Source organism: Calidris pugnax, unplaced genomic scaffold (genome assembly GCF_001431845.1).
Source record: "Calidris pugnax isolate Ruff unplaced genomic scaffold, ASM143184v1 scaffold349, whole genome shotgun sequence".
Taxonomy (NCBI): domain Eukaryota; kingdom Metazoa; phylum Chordata; class Aves; order Charadriiformes; family Scolopacidae; genus Calidris; species Calidris pugnax.
This window is the reverse complement of record NW_015091088.1, coordinates 1,115,615-1,138,028: the sequence shown is the minus strand read 5'-3', so window position 1 is coordinate 1,138,028 and position 22,414 is coordinate 1,115,615. Positions and strand designations below refer to the sequence as shown.

General features: G+C 42.4%; 1 protein-coding gene across 1 annotated transcript; it reads left to right on the top strand.

Moving 5' to 3' along the window:
- The first annotated feature begins 16 nt into the window (after nucleotides 1–16).
- Nucleotides 17–17,297, top strand: RHOH (ras homolog family member H). The gene is made up of 3 exons (XM_014957785.1): nucleotides 17–336; nucleotides 1,424–1,528; nucleotides 14,137–17,297. Exon 3 carries the CDS (start codon nucleotides 14,364–14,366, stop codon nucleotides 14,937–14,939), a length of 576 nt encoding a protein of 191 aa, XP_014813271.1. The 5' UTR covers nucleotides 17–336; nucleotides 1,424–1,528; nucleotides 14,137–14,363; the 3' UTR covers nucleotides 14,940–17,297.
- The last annotated feature ends 5,117 nt before the right edge of the window (nucleotides 17,298–22,414 follow it).

Genomic DNA, 22,414 nt, shown 5'->3' with positions numbered 1-22,414 from the left:
CCAGGAAGCTGACTTACCCTAAACCACGCCGCTGTTTCTCGTCACACTACATCTGGGTCTGCTCTCACTGCTGCCTCCGGATGAGCTAGACCCGGTTGCCAGGGCTAATTTGGTCTGTACGTGCAGTGGTCTCTGGCTACTTCTTGAGGCTTGGTGGTTTGTTTTTTTTTTTTTCTCTCAATAATATCATTGTTCTAATCTGCTAAAATAGAAGTCCATCTGAAAAAGCCAAGAGAACGGAACGCCACTCTTCCATTTTTCTTCCCCTGTCTCGTCTAGAATAGTTGACTTCCGAAACGTTTGTTTCCAACAACCACTTTCAGCTTCCTGTGTCTGGTGAGTTCTTTGTGTTTCTTTTTTAATTATTTTTTAAAATATCTTAAAGTGAATTGGTATTCTGAATCAAATTCACTATCTTTAGTTTTAGTTTTATTAATAAGTTTGTGAAATGGATTCACATAATTGGTTTTACTTTTAATGCCACCTGTTAATTACTCACTACTGAGATACCCTGCTAAACAGTGGTCTAGTCCTGCCCCAAATTGTGCATCTTTTGGATTTTCATTTGTTCCATATTTTGTCTCCACTTCAGCGTAAAAAGGCCTTGTATAAAAGTAGAAAAAGGGGTGTGATGGGCTGTGCCACGCCGGTATTTTCCACATTAACTGATATAAGAAAAAAGAGAATAAACAGAAATTACTCTAAGAACGGTGGGCTTGATTTTGATCCCCTTTGCTGTTGTATGAACTATGAACCCAGGAGAGATGGGCATGTTTAAATCTGCAACACCTCAAAGGATGGCTTTCTTCCCCATTTGTGAAGTACGTCATGGTTATGAGAAAACTGTTCTGCTTCATCTTAAATGTTCCCAAGCAAATTTAGGTGAAGATTTTATTGTGAGAATTTGAGAAAGGTGAAATTTAGGTTCTTAGGACTGTGAAGTTCTTAGGAAGTGAGACTCAAAGTATTTTTAATTTGTCACTGGCTATGGTTCCAGCGGCTGTCTGGCCCTGCTGTGTGTAACAAGCACCTCTGCCACCTTCTGAGATGGAAGAGTTTCCTTTGCTGTCTAAATGGCCGCAGCTGTAACTTTGCTTTCATCTCACCCCCACCACTTCTTCTCCTCTGCTTTCTGAGCCAACCGTGGCACGCTCGTGGTGTGGGATTCCCGTAGAGAGCAGTATGTGTGTGTGTACATGTGTGCACATCTGTGCACACCCATTTCTAGATTCTGCTCACAAAAGCTGCATCTTATGATGCTCTAGTGCTGGTGGGATGGTCTTGTCACATTGCCAATGAGAGGCAGTTAATCTAAAAGGTGAATGAGGAGGAAGCACACAGAGGCCGGAACCATCCCTCTGACACAGGTCCCTGCAAAAAAAATCTGAATGTGGCTTTAAGATTTTAAAACTTCTTCTTTCAGCCGTGGTTCCACCTTTGGATGGTGCAGGAGTGGGGCTGTGGCATCCGGAGGAGGCCAACTTTAACACAGGATTTATCCTGAAGAAAATACTTACTGAGGAAAAAGGTAGGATGAATGAGGTTAGATACCCGCTAGCAAGCAGATCTGTCAGCATTTTTTTGGTGTTGTGCACGCCAGTCTGCTCTTGCTGTCGGAATAAGGTGGGATTGTGCATGGCATTGTGCTGCTTTGTATTTCACATTTCCAAAACCCACCATTTAGAATCTGTGGATGTTTATAAATGTTCCAGTAGAAAAGACCATACGTGTATACTTACTTTATTTTAGAATGGTATTTAACCTCATTTTTCTAAGACAGCTCTGAAGATGTATCATACAAGTGAAGTCAAATTTACCAGAAAAAGTGTGTACAGACTTGATGTGAATACTGTGTTTGAGACTTGGACAGTAACCACAGGGTAGAAAAGGCCCACGTGTACTTGCTTCCTGCTAAATTGCGAGAGTAGACCTTGGTGAGGCAGAATACCAAGCTTTATGTCCCCTAGATTAGATGCTACAAACCGGGAAAAATAGTAGGTTTGTATTTATAGAGATCCTGTGTTTTTCGAAGTATTCTCTACTTGCTATCTGAGTTCCAGAGTATAAAATTAAAATTTTAAAAATGGACTTGATTCCCATGTGTAGCGAGGCACAAACTTGTAGTCCATCGGCAGGGAAAAGTAGCTGTAAATTCCTGTCATTTAAACCCATCTTAAGGGAATTTTACCATGCCAAAGCACCAGGGCTCATGTGTTTGACTATATCCAAAGACAGTCCCTTTATCTACATGCGGCACAGGAAAACCAGGAAGCAGGAGCTATACTTCCAGAAAGTTGCTAAAAATACCTTTCCAGCCTGGTGACCAGCTTTCTTAAGAAAATGTTTATATGTAGAAGGTTAACCAATTCTGGCTCAGCTGCCTCATTGGGAGTGTGAATTTGGGGATGAAATGAAAGCACTCTCCCTGCTGCATAAACCCAGCAATTGAGAGACTGGTGCCAAAGTCCCATCAGCCGGTCACAGCTGCCAGCATCAGCGAGATCAGGGAGGCAAGCTCTTGTACAGGGAGGGGCAGGCCATCTAAATCCTTAAAGATGTAAAGTGGACGCTTTGCGGTACAGCCAGAGCACACAGGAAACAAGCAGAATTTGTGGTGGCAGCCTTGCAGGCTGCACCTCTGGCCCGTCTTGTAGAGCACCAGGGCTGCACCAGCGGAAGCTCCCGAGGAGCTTTTCTCGGTGACACTTTCTGATGACCAGCCAGGAGAATGCCCAGGCAGGGGGATGAAATTCTGCTGTTTCTCCTCTTGCTTTTGGGGTTGCAGCAGCTGGGTTAGGAGCTTTTAAATTAAAAAGATTTTCAATGAAAAACACGTCTTCTCTCTAAAGCAAACACCCCCCATTTTCCTTGTAAAATGTTGGTGCTATGATTCTATAGTTTTCATTAAGAACCAGTTGATTACTGAATGCATCATTCAAGTGGTTAATTCAATTTGGCATTGACCATACAAAGAAAAATGGCAGATTTTTTTAATACTGCTTTTGATTATGGCTTGAAAAGAAATAAAAGAAGTAACTTGCCTTTTTCAAAGACTTAGTATGACACTTAAGGCATCACGCTACGCAGCTTAACATCATTTCCAAATTAGGTTGTCACTTTTTGGTCAGTGGTATGTGGTTATATTAAATCAGCAGTTTTCAAATGTTTCCATGCTCTGCGTACAGCTTACAGCTGAAAAATGGGATAACCCCAGCGTGGTAATTAAGAAAGGAAGTTGGCTGCAGCTGTCTCAAGCCCACTATCAAAGCATTACAGCTTTAAAATACAGGACAGGATTACAGAGGTAAAACAAAGCGATGTTTACAACAAAATTTGTGGGCTGAAGAGCTCACCATTAGCTCTTCTCCACAAAAATGAACACAGCTTCATATATACTTAGCAGAATCTAGTTATGCTTCAATTCTTACGTCAGTGAAGAACTGGAAAACCTTCCTAATCCACCAAAAGCGTCGGTCTGCAGTGGAAGGGGAGATACTTGGAGCCAGCACAACCTCTGTAATGCAGCAGTGAGCGTAAGTGCTGGAAGTTGCGGGTACAGACCCTTGGTGCATTGGGTCTGAAATGAGCAGCTGCCAAAGCAGCCAGCAGGCCACGTTCTGCAGGAGGCTGTGTCAGAGGGTGGCTGTCACTGCTGGCGTGGCAGCTGGAGGAGAGCTGGGAACACGGTCTGAACACTTGCTGCCTGCGTGTGCTCCTCCCAGGGCAGGTGTGGGAGCATTTTCTTGTGCCCAGGCCCACAAGAAAATGGCTGTGCCCTGTGCTTGTTGCAGATTCTTTGATCTTTCCCACCCTGCACAATCGCTTGCTGCCGTGTCTGTGTCGTATTTCTTTTGTGCAAGGAATCACAATGAGTCTTTGGTTACAGAGGCCAAGGAGGGGTGCAAATTGTAAATTGTTAAGGGATGAGGATGGGGCTGAGCTTGGCATGCTTGTCTTTACCTGTCGAAATGTACGAACCTGCTGGAAACCACACGTGGGTTCTGCTATGGTTTGGGGGTTTCCCCAACGGGGGTATGTGGTGATCTATTGCATAGGAAAGACCCAGCATGTGCCGGAAAGGGAACGAACACCTCTCCTGGCAGAAGCCGGCACGAAGGGCTGTGGTAATGTACTGTAACAAGCGTGAGCGTGGAGTACCAGTCCTAATAGCTGACACTCGCTCGGCTGTTGTACCGTCTGGTGATATCTCTTTTCCTCAGGAGTGACAGTGAGTTACTTCTGAAGGTTTATGTTTATGTCAACCTACAGATAAGACTGGCTCTCCTAATATAAAAGCGTGAGACCAAGACCCCTACATAGTTAGGGGTCTGTTTTTGTCACCCCCTGTGCACACAGTCATTGAAAACTGTTCTTTCCTTTTGTTGAGAGGCATCCAAATGGACACACAGTTTTCAGCTTGCCTTCTTTTTTCATTAAATGACTGTGTTTAAAAACGGGTAAAGTCTTTAGAGTTCAAAGTTATTGAATTAATGACATACTGAATTACCTACTAACTTCCTCTCATTGCAAAAATATATTCTAAAGCATCTGTCTTAAAACCCTCTCCTGGATTTCTTTTGCTTCCATCAATTCAAATGCAGGTTTTTAAATTCATGTGTTGTTCGGTGGAATTTTAATTCTGGATGAAAAGCCATTGGGTAAAATGTCTCTGAGTTTGAATCAAGTCCACCAGGATTCAAAAATAAAGCACGGGAAATGTTCTCATAATGTTCAAACATAGCTCTCCTAAAATAGCTCTCTTTTCATATGTGTGATCTTTTTCATGCAAAATATGTAAAAATCAAGAATATCAAGGAAAACTTTCTATGCTTTCCACTGAAACCCAGAAATTCTGCATTAAGATTTATCGTAGTGTGGGGATTTGCATGATCTTTAAACCAACGGAAAGCCAAATAGATGTCAGCTTTAAGTATCTGAAATGGCTTCTCAAAATACTCAGCTGAAGAATGAGTGAGAAGGATTTATGTATTATGTTTGGTGGTAAAGAGCAGAGGCTTTTCTTCGCTTAACTTATTCCATATGAGCCAGTGATGTCTGCAGTATTATATGTTTTGTATGAAAGTGACAAGAGATTAAGGTTATACTGGAACAGGAAGAAAGTAAAGAAAAACAGGCCCTGAAATATATATTCTGCTCTGGCATATGGTTAGTGTAAGATATAAATCAATGTAAAATCTGAACTACCAGGTATAACTTATGCTAATTCCAGAAAAAAAAAAGAAATCTTCACAGCATGTTCATTTGAAATTGGGCTTTAATCATAACTGTGCATAGGACGTAGGCAATTTGATGTAGGCAAGTAGGCATGCCCATTTATTGTGTTTAATTTAATTTACTACAATTAAGGAACTCTAGGGAGGCTACATAGTCAATACTAATATTTTCCTACCTGTCCTGTGATACATATTAACTCCTATTTTATCCTTGTACTGGGTATAATGCATGAATACTGAGTTGTGGGATAGATTGTGGAAGGCAACTCCTTTTTTAGTTTATAAAACAAATTACAAGATAAAGACCTTAAATCAACAAACACAGGAAAAGATATGATAATTGTACATTTTGTATTGCACCTTCTACTTGCAAACTGATTGAAATTGTTTCCAACCAAGCCCTCAAAATTTTCAACATTTTAATGTACATGCATGCAGACAGAAAATTTAAGAATGAACTTAAATAGTCAACAGTTTCCCTCTGGCTGAAATCTGGACTATGATTTTAAACAGTCTAATATATACAGACACAAGAAAAAGCCTTTTGTTGCTAACAATTCTAAAGGGAAAAGCTGAAATGGTCAGTCAGTTTCTCAGTGTAATAAAATAAATAACCAACCAAATTACTGTTGCTTACTTTACTAGCTTTGGTCATTAACTTGAGAAGTTTAACATTCATGACAGCAAAACTGAAGTGACATGCAATAAATATGCTTTCTTCCCAAAGAAAAAAAAAAATCAATATGTTTTAGCAAGAAGTCATTATTCTGAATTGTTTGATCAACTGAAGCATCATTATTTGCTGTTCAAAACACCTATACATCTAGTACATTTTATTCTTATGACAAAATATGCAAAAATAATCTTCCATCAAACATTGGGTAATTCTGTTCTAACTAATATTTTCCTCCTTCACCTTTACCTCACCCTGAAATCAAACTCATGCAAATATATAACTTAATAAACATGGAGAACCTCCTTCTCCTCACCCTGAGGTTAGGGGCTGAAGATCTGGGCTTTAGAGTCTCCTTATTTTATTTTATAAAACCAGAACAAAGTTAAATCTGAATAGAACTCTGAAAGTAACCTCGGAGATCTTGCGAGGGATCTGTGGGGGGCAGTGGAGAAATGGTAGGACAATTTTTTTAAGACTTTTAAACATCAATTAGGATGTTACATCACCTGCATCGTTCATCTATTAGCTATACTGTTAATATTGATGACTTGTTAGTGTTTAAGAGACCCAGTCAAGAGGATGAGGTACTGTGCAGACAAGGGAGAGGAGCACAAACGCCCTGCAATCGGCCCTCTCCACTGCAGTGGGCTCTACACAGGCTCCCAAAGAGACGAAGCCCTTTTGCCAGTAAATGCAAGTGTGTATGTGGAGCTGCCAGGTTGTTAGTTTTAATGTTTTGCCAAGTTACACATCTGCAGGGTTTAATATAAATCCATCTCCTTAAAAAGAAATCATTGTAACATACCGTAAAGATGTGCCTAAAAAATTCAACAGCTGCATATGCAGTAGAAATGTGATTGTTTATAACGTGTGACTATGTAATTTATGTGTATGTGTAATCTATCAGTTACATACCTCTGTAATTTCAAATCCATATTTAGCACAGCAGTCATTTCTGCTCATGTGTATGCAAATACACATACATAGCTATATGTAGAAATAAAGTAACTTAAAGGCCACGGCAATTTTGATAATGCATCCATTCTTTGATGCAGAATATGTATGTAGGTTTTCAAATGACGGTAAGATATGTTACATTGAATACGCGTCTGTTTGGTGTAGCAATCTGTAGCAAAGTCTTCTGCAAATGAATGAGTATCAATGTATGTATATATACATGTCTATAGACATACAAACACATGCATGTAAATTTCGTACACGGATGTACACATTCATTATTGCAATAGTTACGTTTTGAAATGTACACTGATTTATTTTAAATATTTTTGAAATATTGAAATATATATACACTTCATGCATCCAGTCTAGCAAATAATGCATCATTCTGCAAGAAATTACAAATGCTTATTTAAAAATAACACATATTAGTTGTGTACGTGAGGGAAATTGATACTTCATGATGATTAAGCCTGTATCTGCAGATGGTCAAAAAAGCCCCAAACAGAAATAGGGAAAGGGCCAGGCTTTCTGGAAAGAGAACACAGTCATGGTTGGAGGTTGTAAATAAAAGAGGATTTCACATTTTATGAGCCAAAAATTTTTGAGGAGATGTTTAAGAGTTAAACCCGTAAAAAAAAAAAAAATCTACAAAAATATGTTGTAAGTGCCTTTTTGATTTGTTTCAAACTTCAAGAAAGGTGAACTGTGTTAAAAGAGGATGTGGCATGAAAAATTTGAAGTGGTTTGGGGCCCAAAGCTGCAAACATTTCCACATGTGAATAATTCTACACACAGAGTAGTCTCATTGAAGTCAATTACTTAAATATCATGCATTTTATAACATCAGTCCTTTAGCTTGGCTACAGTGCAGTTAGGCTTGGGTGGAAATTTGCTTTTTAGCTGTGAGTCCACTCTGATAGACAGAGTGACTTTTCATAGGTATGTGTGATAGTGCTATAGTCAGCGTGTGGCGTTTTATCCATGTTCATCTCCAAGTGTATCTGTATCCCCATCTGGACTCAAAAAAAAAAAGTAGCTCTATGTCAATGGTGAATATATATATACATATACACAAATATATATATGTATGTGTGTATGTACAAAAACAGAGACGATGAGGGAACGCAGACGGACAGATGGCTGGCGAACTTCTGTGCTCGAACGTACACACGTGTGACATTTGCACACCAGCTGCTCCATGAAAGGCTGTGTCTGTGGTGAGATTCAAGAAGAATTGCTTCTCTGCTTAAGAGCAGAGAAGAAATATCATCGCAGGGAAGGGTGGGAAAGGAAGGTGGCATACCCACTGTCTTGCAGCAGGGAAACGCTCTGAGCTCCAAGGCACGCGCCATGCTTCGGGCACGACGTGCTGCTGCCTTTCTCCTGATTTTGGAGAATATTGGATCAGACAGAGAACGGCACATGAGCTGGTCCTCTGCAAAGGGGTTACTTTCCTACACTCAGTTTACCAAAATTTTATTTTGGAGAGGATGCAACATTTATACTGAAAATGGGTCACTTTCGAAAAAGCCTTGTAGCGCCACAAATACCACATAGTCCATATTTTACCATTTCAGGCCATAAACTTGTACAGAAAAATAACTTCAGACTCATGGCTTGAATTTTGAAGCAGGCGCTCAGCACTGCCAGGTCACATTGATTTCAATTGAATTTAGGATCTTGGATCAATACATGAGAGTCTGACAGACTTTTTTGTTAATTTTTGGAGTGATTCTAATAATTTGTGTTCATGTTTAATTTGTAAGTAGCTGAATCAAGGTGTGATTAGTTACAGCTAAAGGGTTCTTGAAGATAAATATTTCTTTTGTCTAACTGGTTAATTAAAATGAGAGTTAAATAGTTTTTCTCAGTGACTGTAGCAAATTGAATAGATCTTTAGACATGTCACATCCATTGAATAAATATATATGCATTATAGGTATTATTACTAAAGTAATGAACTAGCAATTTTTAATTTAAAGTCTCTCATTATACAGCTTTATATGTATGAGCAGTGTGTAAGCATGTGTGTAAATACGTACATTTTCTTACACAGAAAGCTTTCATCCCTTTACTAGTACTTAACATCTGATTTCATCTTCTAAACAACATTGGTCTGTATTTGTCACTATTTTATAGCAAGATTCCCCAGTCTCAATATGAGGAAATTTAATTTAATAATAATTTAGTTTCGTAATTTTTCAAAGCAAAGCACTGAAATTTGAAAACAGGAACAGGATTTCAGTTTTGTGAATAAGGGGGTGAAAGAAAAATTTCTAAGTTGTTATGTCTACATTTTTTTTAATGCTAGAAGAAGATTGTTTTTGAGACGACGAGACATCCTGGCTTTGAAAATATGGGTTCATTGCACGTTGCTTGTTCTTCTAACTTTAGGAAGCCATTGCAGGTATGATTGTACGGAAGGATAAAATATCTATAAAAAAGCTCTCATCCAAGCTTCTAGGCTTCCCCTCAATTCTTTAAAATATTAAAACACATTGAGAAATAATCTGGCAATTAATCCATCAGGATCATAAAGATACCAGACAGCTGAAGCATTGTGCCAATTAAATAACCTGCCATCTTGCTCTTGGGCCAGAGAATAAAGATGGCCCCTGTGGTAGCCTGCTAGGAAGGTGAATGAGTTGAATGCTGATTTTTTGGTGGAGTAGTTTGGGGAGAAGCTGCAGCACCCTGCAAAGGTAGGGGCTGTGAGCTGGTTCTCCTTCACGGCAGTGGTACCACCACAGACTGCCCCTATGGACTGAAACGCCGTCTGAGGCAGTAGGAGGCTGGTTCCTAGGCTGGCAAGACCAGGGCACTTAGTGCTATAGATCAAATTTGTCTTAAAATGGGTTTACAAACCAGGAGGCAGCTAACGCAAATGTCAGAGCATGAGCTTAATGAATGCGTGACAGGAAACTTCCCAGCAAGGGGCCTATGGCTTGCAGGCCAGCTGTGGTCTCCAGATGCACTACAGCTGATGTTCTCCTTTCCAGCAGCCCATGCAGCTGTCTGGGGCTTTGTATCTCAACGGAGCAAGTACAACTCAGCCACGGAGCTGAAAACAAAGTAGCATGACCTCAGCAACCTAGTGATCTAGCTGAGCATCCAGACTGGGTCCACAATGGCCACAGTGCCTCCATTACAGGGGCAAATCTTTTCCTTGCTGCATCTTCCGGGTGCTGACCCTAACCAGGCAACAGCATCATCTGCCTTGATTTTCTGCCAGCCTTCCTCCTCCTCCTCCTCCTCCTTGCAGGAGCTGTTCTCAGGCCCCATCCGTGTCCTGCGGTGCACCCGTGGAGGTGAAGGTGTAAAGCTGTGCATTGTTCTGGTCAGTGAGGGTAGTCCCCTTCCTCTCCTTGAGAGCCTCTATCTAAGAGATGCAAGGGGAGTTTTTGTGTATCTGCTGCTCAGTTAGGAGGAGCAGTGATTACAATCAACACAATAGAGAACAACTGTAGAGACTATTTTGCAGACCCCACCTCTGCATGAGGTGGGACTTACAGAAGTGGTGTGGGCACGAAGACAACACGTGCATTCAAACATCACACAGCAAGTTGAAGTCTCTCCAGTGGTTTTCAACTTTTTTTTATTAGTATAAATATTTTTATTTCCTCACAATGTCAGGTCTCTTCAAGAGCTAGTGTACACAGTGCTCAAACTGAAAAATTAGCCTGCTCTTATCCTGATATCAACAGGAACTGCACTGAAATGTAATTGTGGTAGGGACCGGATATTGGCAATAATAGCATGTTAATTGCTCTGACTCTCTGAAGCATTTTATGACTGCCTGATCTAAAAAGCCTGTCGTCTTGTCTGTGTTGTTTGTTTACTTATGAGCTAATTCCTTCCCAATCTCAGCCTACCCGAGGGTACACTGTCAATATCATAGGTAGGTTTTGAAATAAGGAGTTCCTGACTCTTTTTATTCTTTCCTATCATAAGGCACTGTCCACCCCCTGCAGACATTTAGCCATAGTAAGCCATGCTCACTATGGCTCACTATAGTAGATACAAGAGGCATTCCTGGCAAAAGTGAAAATTTGTTCAGTTGATAAACTTATCTGTTCTGATACAAGCATCCCTGCTTTCCTTTGTTGGTAGAATTGTTTCAACTAGTATTAGATCAGTTTTTCATGGGATGTATATTCACGAGAATCCGTCACCTGAAAAGACATCGGTGCTGCTGTGCTCCTCTTCCTATCCCCTCGCCTTATGGGTTGATAACACCGCTCGTCTTCTCCGTATCGTGTTGGGCAGTGATCAAGTGTGAAGCATTTATTGTGTGAGATTGCTGAGGTGCTGGACAGGCACAGTGGCTGTGGTATGGCTTCTGGTGCTCACGTTATCGGTGAAGTCCGAAGGCTTGATAACCACAGACCAGTGCCAAGGTTCTGCATTCCAAAGACAGAGGGAACAAAAATAAGAAAGCAAAGAAAGTAAATGTTGCATTAGTTACATGAACAACATGATACAGTTGAAAAAAAAGCAGTGCCCTATCTAAAAATGTGCAAGAACTTTGAGGTTAATCTCAAAGTTTTTAAAGGGCACTATTCAGAATGACTGCATTAGAATTAGACATGTAGTCTTATACTTAATAATATTATAAAAGCTCTCATCTTATTATTCAAATAAAGTCTTCTATTGTTACAAGAGATGAAAACATAAATGGAAGGAGTGTAAAAGAAGATACGGGTTTATATCTGGAATTCCAGATCCAAATGGACTTGACAAGATTAGTAAAATTTGGAAAACTAAATTGTTGGGAAAAAAATAATCTGTCTGCAGCTTAGACTCAACCGTCTGGGATCAGAAGATTTTGTGTAGTCTTTCAGCTGGCATATCATGCTGTAGTATCAGACCAGGACCGTAGTGTATAGTATGAGAGAAAGGAACCAAAGCTTTTGCAAATATTTACACAACTGGTTGTATACTGAGGTGTAGAAGTGTCCAGTACTGACCTGTCCTTTGTTTTCTGTTGGTGTTTAATCTAAAGAGTTTTCCATTAATTGAGGTGAACTTGCGTAATTATTTTAGTACACTAATACTGCTCTTAACCTGAGGCTGTGCCAAGGGCGGGCTGTGTACATAATTAAAAATATATTTTCAATATGCTCATATGTAGTCCCTCCTATGTGTGGAGTTACATTAACTCCAAATTCCTGTGAGCAAAAGCAAGGTCAGGACCACTGATGGCAGTCTGTCCACAGGACCAGAATGTGGAGCTTGTTATATACTGTTCATTTTTACCCATCAATGAACTGTAGAACAGTATCATTTGCTTTAAAACAGTTCCACACTGTTGTGGTGGAATATTTCAGCTTTTCCTAATGTCTGTGTCGACGAGAAATATTCACCAGTCCTTGATATCTTTTCCAGTCTTTAATAATTTATACACTTTCTTTCAAAATAGCCAACATAATCAGACCTGGTGATCAACAAGCTGAGCACCACAACAATTATGAAACATTTATGAAATAGCAAAAGCCATGCTTCGGACATCCTTATTTTTCCCCACATCCAAATACAGACAAAGTAACGAGCCTGAAGGCATTAAGGACTACTTGCATCAAGGAAATGTTCATTCTGAAAAGGAGACTTGGTAGATGTTAACTTTCTCCTGGGAGCCTGCAGCTTTGTCTGAATCACACGCTACTGCTTGTGGTGAATTGTGGTGCTTTCAAACTGTACTGCTGACACAATTTTGAAGTAGAACACCCCGAAGGAAAGACGATGATACATTTAGGTAATGGGACTGTGTATCCTGCATACGCTTTTTGAATTTTTCATAGATATATTTTGTGAACGTCTTGTTTAATTCCCTTGAGAGCTTGTTTGGGGAAGGGAGAAGGCGAGACAGTGGAGTTAGACCTACTGAATCTTTAAAAGCAAATTTCCAATGGCTGCCACCAAAACTTAAATTCGGGAAGCAGGTTGTTTCCCGGCAGCCAGGAATACCGTGAAGCAGCCCCGGCCTCCATCCCCCTTCCTAGAAGCGAGCTGAGGTGGCGAGAGCCCGGTGGCGCTGGCAGACCAGGAAGCGCCGTCTGTTGCAACAACTCCTTTAGATACCGGTAACTCAAATACGCATGAGGACTTCTTTGCAGGCTTGGTGCCACCTCTATAAAGCAACGTGCTATGGCCAAGCCTCTGGCACATCTTCTTTCGGTCAGTGCGTGGGGTGGGAGAGATGCAGGTGTGCCGGCAGCACGAGAGGAGGTAAGGCGCTGCCTCGCTGCAAAATGAAAGCGGGGGAGTTGCCAGCAGTGCCTGTAAAATGCTCTCTCTAAGCTCGACTAGTGCTTTTCTCCTCTTTTCCTTTGTTTTTCCCCTTTGCAGAGTCAGCCAAAGCTTTTAGCGTACTAGAAATGTGGGTGAGGGGGGGGGTGGTGGTGGTGAGGATTAGGGTACTGAAACTGGAGAGCGTTACAGTAACGTAGAGTATATGCTTTCTGTGGCCATCATTAATTTCTGTGTAAATAACCTGAAGCCGTGACTTCTGTCTTCGTATATGAAGGAGACAGAAATATATTGTTTGTGTAACATGCAGAGGACATTTTGAAATTATGCAGTGATAGTTTTTTTAAATTACTTCTGTTGAGCAGAACTAATTTGCCTTCAGTTTTGCAGTTAGTGATTTTCATAGCATCTTGTGCATCGCCCCGTGCGAGCAGTGAATCTTGCACACAGCTAGTGGGGAAGAGGCAAACGCTTTCAAAATAGGAAAATTTGACTGAATGCTGGCAGGAGCTCAAAAGAATTACATACTCTGAAGAGGTACTCTCAGTTCAGTTTTACAACAGAGTAAATGTCAGGGCAGCTGTATCCCCTTCAAACTGGGGGCAAGCACTGGTGGTGTGGCTTTCTTTGGCTTGTGCTTCTTGCGTGTTGAAAGTGATTTGTGAGAAAAATTTTGAACTTTTTGTTTGTATTTTTGCTGTGAATCCTTCATTGTTTTTGAGAACTGTTAAGGTTCATCTTGCTTGAAATTCGCACCTGAATTTTTTTCTTCCTCATTGTCACAAGTGGTTCTGTGTTACTGTTCATTATAGGATTGCTTAAATAGTCAAATTGGTTAGTGAAGGTTTTTTTTTTTCCCTTTACCTCTAGAATAGCGGTTGCGCACACAAGGAACAGCAAGGTTCAGCAGCCTCGATGTGGGGTACTCCCCATGGCCGTTCCAAAGACATCTTTATCTTGATCAATAATGGTCTGTTCTCTGTGGGTTATAAATGCTACATTTTATTTTTACTCTTCCAGAAGCATCATTTGACGCACTGAAGAATTTAAACCAACAGCACCGCAGAGCTGTGTGGGAGAAGAGGGGATTTTGAACTCAAGTGGCACAATCAAGGCTTTAGAAGTAAAGAGATTTGGAGGGTTTCTTGCCAAATGGAAGTTATCTAGAAAGCCTCTGAGACCACTGCGTTTCTCCATCTCACTTCTGCTGTGTCAAGACAGTGCTTTTGGCCCTGGACATTAATAAAATGCTGGATTCAATCAAGTGTGTTCTGGTGGGAGACTCCGCAGTGGGGAAAACATCTCTCTTGGTACGCTTCACCTCTGAGACTTTTCCAGATGACTACAGACCCACCGTATATGAAAATACCGGAGTGGACGTCTTCATGGATGGTGTACAGATTAGCCTCGGTCTTTGGGACACATCTGGCAGCGATGCCTTCAAAGGCATTCGCCCCCTCTCATACCAGCAGGCAGATGTGGTACTAATGTGCTACTCGGTGGCAAACCACAATTCCTTTCTAAACCTGAGGAACAAATGGATCGGTGAGATCCGCAGCCATTTGCCCCGCATCCCCATTTTGGTAGTGGCTACTCAGACTGACCAGCGCGACACGGGGCCCTACCGTTCCTCCTGCATCAGCCCGGTAGACGGGAAGCGTCTTGCCCAGGACGTGCGAGCCAAAGGCTACTTGGAGTGCTCTGCCCTCAGCAACCGAGGGGTGCAGCAGGTGTTCGAGTACGCCGTGCGGACAGCGGTCAATCAAGCCAAAAAGCGGAACAGGCGGAAGCTCTTCTCCATGAACGAGTGCAAGATCTTTTGAGGACCGTCAGCCGTGGCTTTGCCTGCGTTCATTATTTCTGTCTTCGCACGAAGGTACTGTGGCAGAGAGGATGGGAGGTGAATCAAAGGAGGACTCCTGGCAGGACCACAGTGCAGGTGCCCCTAGTGAGACAGCTGTGCACTCTATCTGATCTGCTTGCCCCAGAACACATGGGCACTATCTTAAAAAATGAAAGGTGCGGGTACAATACCCTTATTCACAAACCTGTGGTTGGACTTTGCTAGCCTGGGCTGGAGAAGGCCTATTCTGGAGATCTGCAGATAATAGCTGTGCTGATTTTGTTGTTGCTATTGATGATGTTCCTTAGTTGTTGGTTTGTCTGCACTTATTTAATGATGAACTTCTGCCTGGATCAACCCCCCACCTCTTGATATGTCTGTCCATGTGAAGTTTTTTTTTACTTTAAGAACTCTGTGTATACAATCTGACCGCTGTGTATTCTATTTAAAAGACTCTCGTATACATTGTTGTAAAATCCTAACAGTTTGTTTTCATTTTTTGGAGTTTCTTCTTTTAGAGGTTCTGCTAGCCACAGAAACAAATTGTCCTATCCATATAATAAATGGCCTGCAGGCAAGCCCAGCACTTCTTAGACATGCCCGAGTCACCACGTACCAGTAATCGAGTCCAGTACATCCAGCATAGGAGTGATCAAAACTTAGTGACAGTTGACATCTGTCCTGTGGCTTTGTGAGATTTGTTGCCTTAGTCTTGTTCCTCAGCGATGTGGTCAAACATGGGACAAACCAAGAGGAAATCAACCTGATTCTTCCTAGACCTCACCTGGTTACAACCCCAGAAGGGCTGGCTTAAACATATGGTTGGGGTGGCAGAGACGAATCTGTGCAGTCATCACCTCTGTTGTCCCTGCTGTAATTCTGGAGACAAAAGATTTCAGTCTCCAGGGATGGAGGGTGTTTTTTCATGAGCACTAAAATTCTCACATATTTTTAGCACACTTCTTTTCAAAAAAGTTATTTTAATGAAACCAGTCACCTACTATAGTAAAAAATTAAGTACATGGCAATGTTGAATGTGCATATTTGGGATGGCTAGATGACATTTTTTGTTGAGTTTGCATACTAAGTATAACTGCCTGGGTTGTATCAAAATAAGACCGAGACAGGGCTTGCATCCTGGGGAGCCTGGCAATTCTAAGAGTCAAATCCTGACGTACCTACATTACCCGCCTGCACAGAAAGGCAGGCTGAGGAGGTGGAAACTCCAGGTGTGTAAGAGAACTCTGCTGGGAGACATAGTGGGGTTAACACGCACTGCTGTACGTTCCTACTGAGTTGTGGTGTTCCCCTGCTCCTCAGGTTATCTGTCCCCTCTGCCCAGCACCATCTCAGATCTTGCAGATCTGTCTCATTGCAAGGTTTCTGCTGCCCGTAGAGGAAATCCCAGGGGGATTTCTTAGTGCAGCAAGATTTTTATTCTCCTTTTCCCTGTCTTTCAGCTAGCTCAGAACTGACCTTTGACGGGCTAATAGCACGGTGCCATAAAAGATGACACATAGCACAGCAGGATGATTCTCTCTCTGCATGGTTCCCAAGAGAATGACCTGTGTCTGGTTTGACTGAGCCCTGACTCATGTGTTTCAACAGGATGCAGCAATTTGTCTGATCCAAATCCAAGGTTGCACTTCAGGAGTTACCCTACTAAGCAAGTGAGCTATAGATCAGATCTTGCCTATCTATAGTTGGGTGCTGTTCTTCATACTCTGTTCTAGCTCTGAGCTTCTCTATGAAAAGTCATTCCAAATTAAATAATTCCCCTCCTTTGAATCCCAGAGGTGATCTCGCTTGTGATGTAGGTGAGCAAGTTTTTGCATTGCAAGCACCTTGAATAGGTTCATGGGACACTTGATGTTGTGATTGTCCCGCGAGCTCCCAGGCTGGTTACTATTTACCACTTATCAACCTGACTGTTAAGGGAGGCTTCTGGTGATACAAAGAGACTGGTCTCATGTGAGGTTTCATATCAGCTTTAAATCTTTACAAGCTTCTGCACCCGAGCGCGCAAGACGAGGGCTCCCATCACCGCCCATCTTCTCTGTACTCTTCTCTTTCCTACTTCTCTTTCTCTCCAGGTGTTGATTGCAAATCCTTTGCCCTCCAAAACACTAAAACTGACAGATTTGTAAAAGAACCTGAATGGCATGATATTTACGCAGAGTTACACAAGTGGCTAGGTATTCGCAGTCCTCAGTCAAAAACCTTTTGGCTTTTGGAAGAAATATGTTTCTACATCTCAACTCTTGCAGTGCCTCTTCACTGAAAGTTATGGTTTTTTGTAACCCTAATTTAAAAGTAGCCATTGTTACTGTTTGAACATTAAAGATCATATGCAAAATGTCATGTTGTGAATCTTCAAATCTGTTACAATTGTGGACATTTTTGTTCTGGTCCCCACTCCACTAATGGATTTAATACCTGGTTTCAATTTTTTTTAGTAGCCATTGTTACTGTTTGAACATTAAAGATCATATGCAAAATGTCATGTTGTGAATCTTCAAATCTGTTACAATTGTGGACATTTTTGTTCTGGTCCCCACTCCACTAATGGAGACGTGTTTTTGCCAGCATGTTCTATTAAATGGCCTTTCTTCTCTGTGGGTTAAGCTTTGTTTACAACATTTCACACTGCTGTTTTTACGTGTTGAAGAGCAGCAACTGCTAGGCTGGGATGCTTTGATGTGGTACCTGCTGCGGGATGCTGCTATTCAGGGACCAGATGGCTCCAGAGAGTTGTTGTATCAGACAAAGCCAGAGGAAGATGCACTCCAGAATCACACCATAACTGAGAATCCCATCTCAGCTGTATTTGTTTCACAGGGATTGTCACAGTGTGTTACAAAACGAAGAATTCAAGGTTTGGTTGCAATTCAGTGAAACAAAGCGACTTCCCTGAGACACCTGAACTGATGATACATGATGCACCGGGAGTTCGGGGGTGGCTTGATGTACTCTTGACGGCTTCTAGAGGCAGTGCAAGGTGTGAGGCCACTGAAAGCAGACTGATCTTTAAGATCAAATTGGAGAGAGTACAAAGCAACCAGGGGATTTTGGTTTGGTGCTATGTAAAAAAACCCAAACTGTTCCAGTTTTCACAGCCTGGTTATTTTCAGACTCTCAAAGCTAAAAGGCACTTTTCACCGGGAACAAACTGTGAAGCGCATTATTTTAGCGTCTGTAATTATGAAGCTTTCCCTGAGTTCTAAAACCGATGTGCTCAAACAGTGTGACAACTCAAATGCACTCAAATGAGTGAAATCTGGCCATACCAGAACTGGGCTGAAGATTTGGTCAAATGGCCGATCGCGGTGGGGCTTGCACAACGGCGAGGGGCCCGCCGAGGTCTCCTGTGAAACCCTGCCAGGCTGGGTTTGCTGGTGTTACTTGGGCAACGGGGTCGCTGGGTACGGCTCGGTGGTAAAAACCTGGCTCTGATATTCAAAATACATTCAAACAACAGCCGGGCACACATGTGGAGTTTCAACTTCTTTTTGCTCTGAAAAACAGCAGGTTTGGGGGGGCTGAGACAATGTGCCACTTCGGCTGGGTAGGGCTGTTCAGCTGAGGAAGGAGACCTTGCCCAAATGTTCCCTTTCTGTCTTCTCAAACTGACCCCTTTCAGTTTGTTAACCCGTTGCTAATTTTGCTTTCACTTGCTATTAATATTGCTTAAAAGTTAAAAGGAAAAAAAAAAGAGAGAGAAAATACTTGGAACTTAAAATGAGAACAGCAATAGCACTGTTATTTTCGTCAGCGTCTGACTTCTCATTTTGACAGAAAAAGTCACTTTGGATCACTAATTTTTTTTGACCGAATTCTTCAAGTCAGATAAAAAGTTGAATAGATACGCAATTCTGATTAAAACTGGAAACTATTATTATAGCAGAAAAAAAGGAAAGAATTATTTTCCTTTAGTAATTATCAAAATGTGGTGAGCAAACGTTACGCTATTTTAAATACAGATTTCCCAGTCTTTTTATACTTACTTTATCTGAAGCATAAATATTTTCAATAAATAAGTATTTTCTAAGAATAAATAATAAAAATATGCTTCAGATCTGCCCCCCCCTCCGATTTTTCATATGGGAAATTATTCAGCCTCGTTAGATATAGTTGATACTGTTTTGCTTGATATTTGCAACTAACAGTTGGCAAATATCTGTGCAATTTTTGTAGGTACTTTGTGATTGCTAAAGTGGTTGAACATGCACTAGCTGATGCTTGCCTTGATAAAGAAAATGCATTTAAAACAGTCTTTTTACACATGGCACCACTATGAAATAAATCACCACGGGGATCAGTCACGAAGAAAAAGCAATGTCGGCACTCTGACATCTCAGCCTTTCCTATTGCATTCAAGTGAATACAGCCATTAAAATAATTTCATATAAATGGGGCAATTCATGTCTCTTAGCGCTTTCTCCTAATGCCTCTGCTACACGGGGCTCAGGTTAATATACAAAGAATAAAAAGCTTCATTTCAGAACATCAGAACGGCTTGTCTGCTCTTGCCTTTGTGAGCAAGTTAACTACCTTGACTTAATTAAAAGTCAGTTCAGCAGCTGAAGAAAGCCAGATACGAGCACTATCGGGTTAGCCAAAGTCCCTTGTTAGAATAGCTCTGAAATGACGGTAATGAACTTTTGTCTCTGGCTGTGAGGAAGCAGATTTTGCGTCTCGGAGGTTTGCTTTGCAGCTGTAAGTGCAAAAAATCCTGACCATTTATTTATTAGTGTGTGCCTGCCCCAGCTGCCCTGCGCGCCCCTCACGCTGTGCTCTGAGCGGCCACTGGGGGAACAAAATTTGGGAAGAAAACAACCTTTGTGCATATCTAGATGTTTATAGTGCTGTAACTGCTTAACTGTAGCTATGGTAGCCTTTCCCCAGCCCTGGACCTCTTGCTCCATCGTGGTGCCACCAGGCAGCTGCTGTGTGCCAGCATGGTCCGTGTTCCTCGGGAGGCAGGAGGAGAGCGTGGCCACCAAGCGGAAGACATGCTCCTCGGGTCTCCCCTTACCAGGCATCACAGGCAATCGCCCTGCTCTGCAAACAGAGCTGGCCCTGCCTCCATCAGACTTCTGTCCTCTACAGCAGCACGGGCTGGAGGGCACATCTCAGCCCTGCTGGCCTCCAGCTGCTGCATTTTTGGGGTGGAGAATCTCAAAGCGCCAAACCAAACCCTGTGGCACGTCCCTTCATGAGCACCAGGAGCTGGGCTCCAGACTTGCATCAGCCGTGAATTTGTTATTAGCAGAGAAAATAATAGCTGCCCTGCCTTTCTGGTTCTGAAGAAGAAGTGAATGGGTGACGTGCTTGTCTTGGGTCTTTCACAACCGCCCGACACAGGGCTGGCCCGGGGGGGATTTCTGCCATGACTCCTCTCACCTTGGGCAGCTGTGGGTATGATTCATACCGGGGCGGAGCAGAAGGGCACCGGCCTGTGTGGGGCGGGTGGTTGTTTCTGTCTCTGGAAAAGAGGAAGGAAACGACGACCGATGCCTCCGCACGGCGTGAGGTGCTGGCTCGCCCGCGTCGGCAGCATTTCCAAGAAGCCTCCGGTGAGTGCCAGCTCCTGTGGGTGCCCCAGCAGCTCCTGGGCACGCCTCGGAGGACCATGACCACCTAGTCTCTTGTGCCAAGACCCAGGCATCTCCTCCACCCCCTGGGCTGCCTTCCTTGAAGTCTCCATCGCTGGTCAGGTACCACAAAAGGGTGAGATTTTCAAAAGAGCAGGCTCTGCTTTGAAAATCAAAATCCTTTGCAAATGCCGACTGCCCCAGAGGTGATGGAGCGTGTCTGCTAGCCACAGGCAGGGCCATGGTGGCCAAAGGCACACAGCCAGCCCCAGGGTGAGGGCAAAGCCCCAAGACTGATGCTCCCTAACTTGGTAGATGAGTTAATTATGTAGAAGCAGCTAGAGGGAGACTTATGTGTTTGATATGCCAAAGCTCTGGTAACACATAGGCAACTGCTGACTTTTCTCTTTCTCAGAAAACTCTGTTCTTTTTCTATATAAAATTCTAAGTGACTTTCTGGCTATTATCTTGACTAGACACTTGCATTTATCTGCCACGGTGACACCAAATCTGCTGCATAAAAGCCACTGTCAGCGCCATCCTGCCGTGAACAACACAGTGTTCAACACAGCACGCACCTGACTACTGGTTAAAGGATTTCATAAGAGACGGTTTAGGACTTCTAATGGGTCTTGGGCATTAAAATATATACATATACTTTAAATCATTTTGTGGGATGTGGAATTTTGGCTGGTGTCTGATCTGTCATAGAATTATGGACCAGCTAAACCAGAGGTGCAGCCTTGGCTCATGATTAGGGCATTGGCTTAGACAATAAATGCTGCTGTTTATTCTCTCTCCCATCATGCAGAGCTGGCCAAAGCCAGGTCAGGTCAACGGCAAGCTTTTAAATTTAGCATCACAGAATCGTTTCAGTTGGAAGAGACCTTTGAGATCATTAAGTCCATGGATTTATCTTGCTTTCTGTGGTTGGCTGGTGAATGGCAGGAGGATGAACTGCAGACATGAAACATTGCTGCACAGACACCTCAGCTGTGCCCGGCCCTGCTGCCGCAGCTGGGTGACACCAGACAAGTCACAGCTTCATCTGCCCCCCACGTAAAATGAGGAGATGGCAGTAACCTTTTTTTAAAGTGCTTTCGGATCTGTCATGAATGATCTTGGTACTGGTGGGTACTTCTGACTTTACCAGGTCCTAGTTCCCCTTCTTAGAAATGTTTCTGCTCATGGATTTGACCTGCAGAATTTGCTCTGAATGGATTTGTAACAGAACTTCGTGGGATTGGGGCTTTCCAGCATTTCAGTTCACTAAAGACATAGGGAGTAGGTAAGTGTAAGGGATGAAAAGAGAAGGAACAATATATAATGATGCATTAATTACTATTTGAACAGATCCTAATCATGGCTATCAACATAAAGCCCTTTTTAATTGTACAAAACATGAGTATGGGCTGAGCTAACACCCAATTCATCAGTGACATGTTTAGAAATCAAATTGTCCCTGAGTGCTGGGAGGGTGAAGCAGAGGGAAGGTCCCTCCACACTTACCCCTCTTTCTGGAGCACACTCTTACATCCCCTGTAGTGACTGGACGCTGGGCTGATCTCGATGTGTGCTACAGGGACATTCTTACAGTAAGGATTTGGTGCTCACTCAACAGGTCTCAGTGAGATGTCATTGATAATGTTCCCATTTTCTTTACGGGTGAACAGAAGAGACCGAACACAACCTGAGCAAGAATTTAAGTTTAGCATGATCATGGAGACCAGCCATGAGGTGAGCAACCATGGTCTTTGCACCCTTAGAATTTAATCCTTCCATGATAAAATACTGAGGACAAATTACCGATGTTCCCCAAATTGTTCCTTTGTGATGGGAAAGCTTTTTTTTTTTTTTTTTT

Bases quoted from the DNA above. Each gene is read 5' to 3' on its own strand.
- RHOH (XM_014957785.1), top strand. From the start codon at position 14,364: ATGCTGGATTCAATCAAGTGTGTTCTGGTGGGAGACTCCGCAGTGGGG.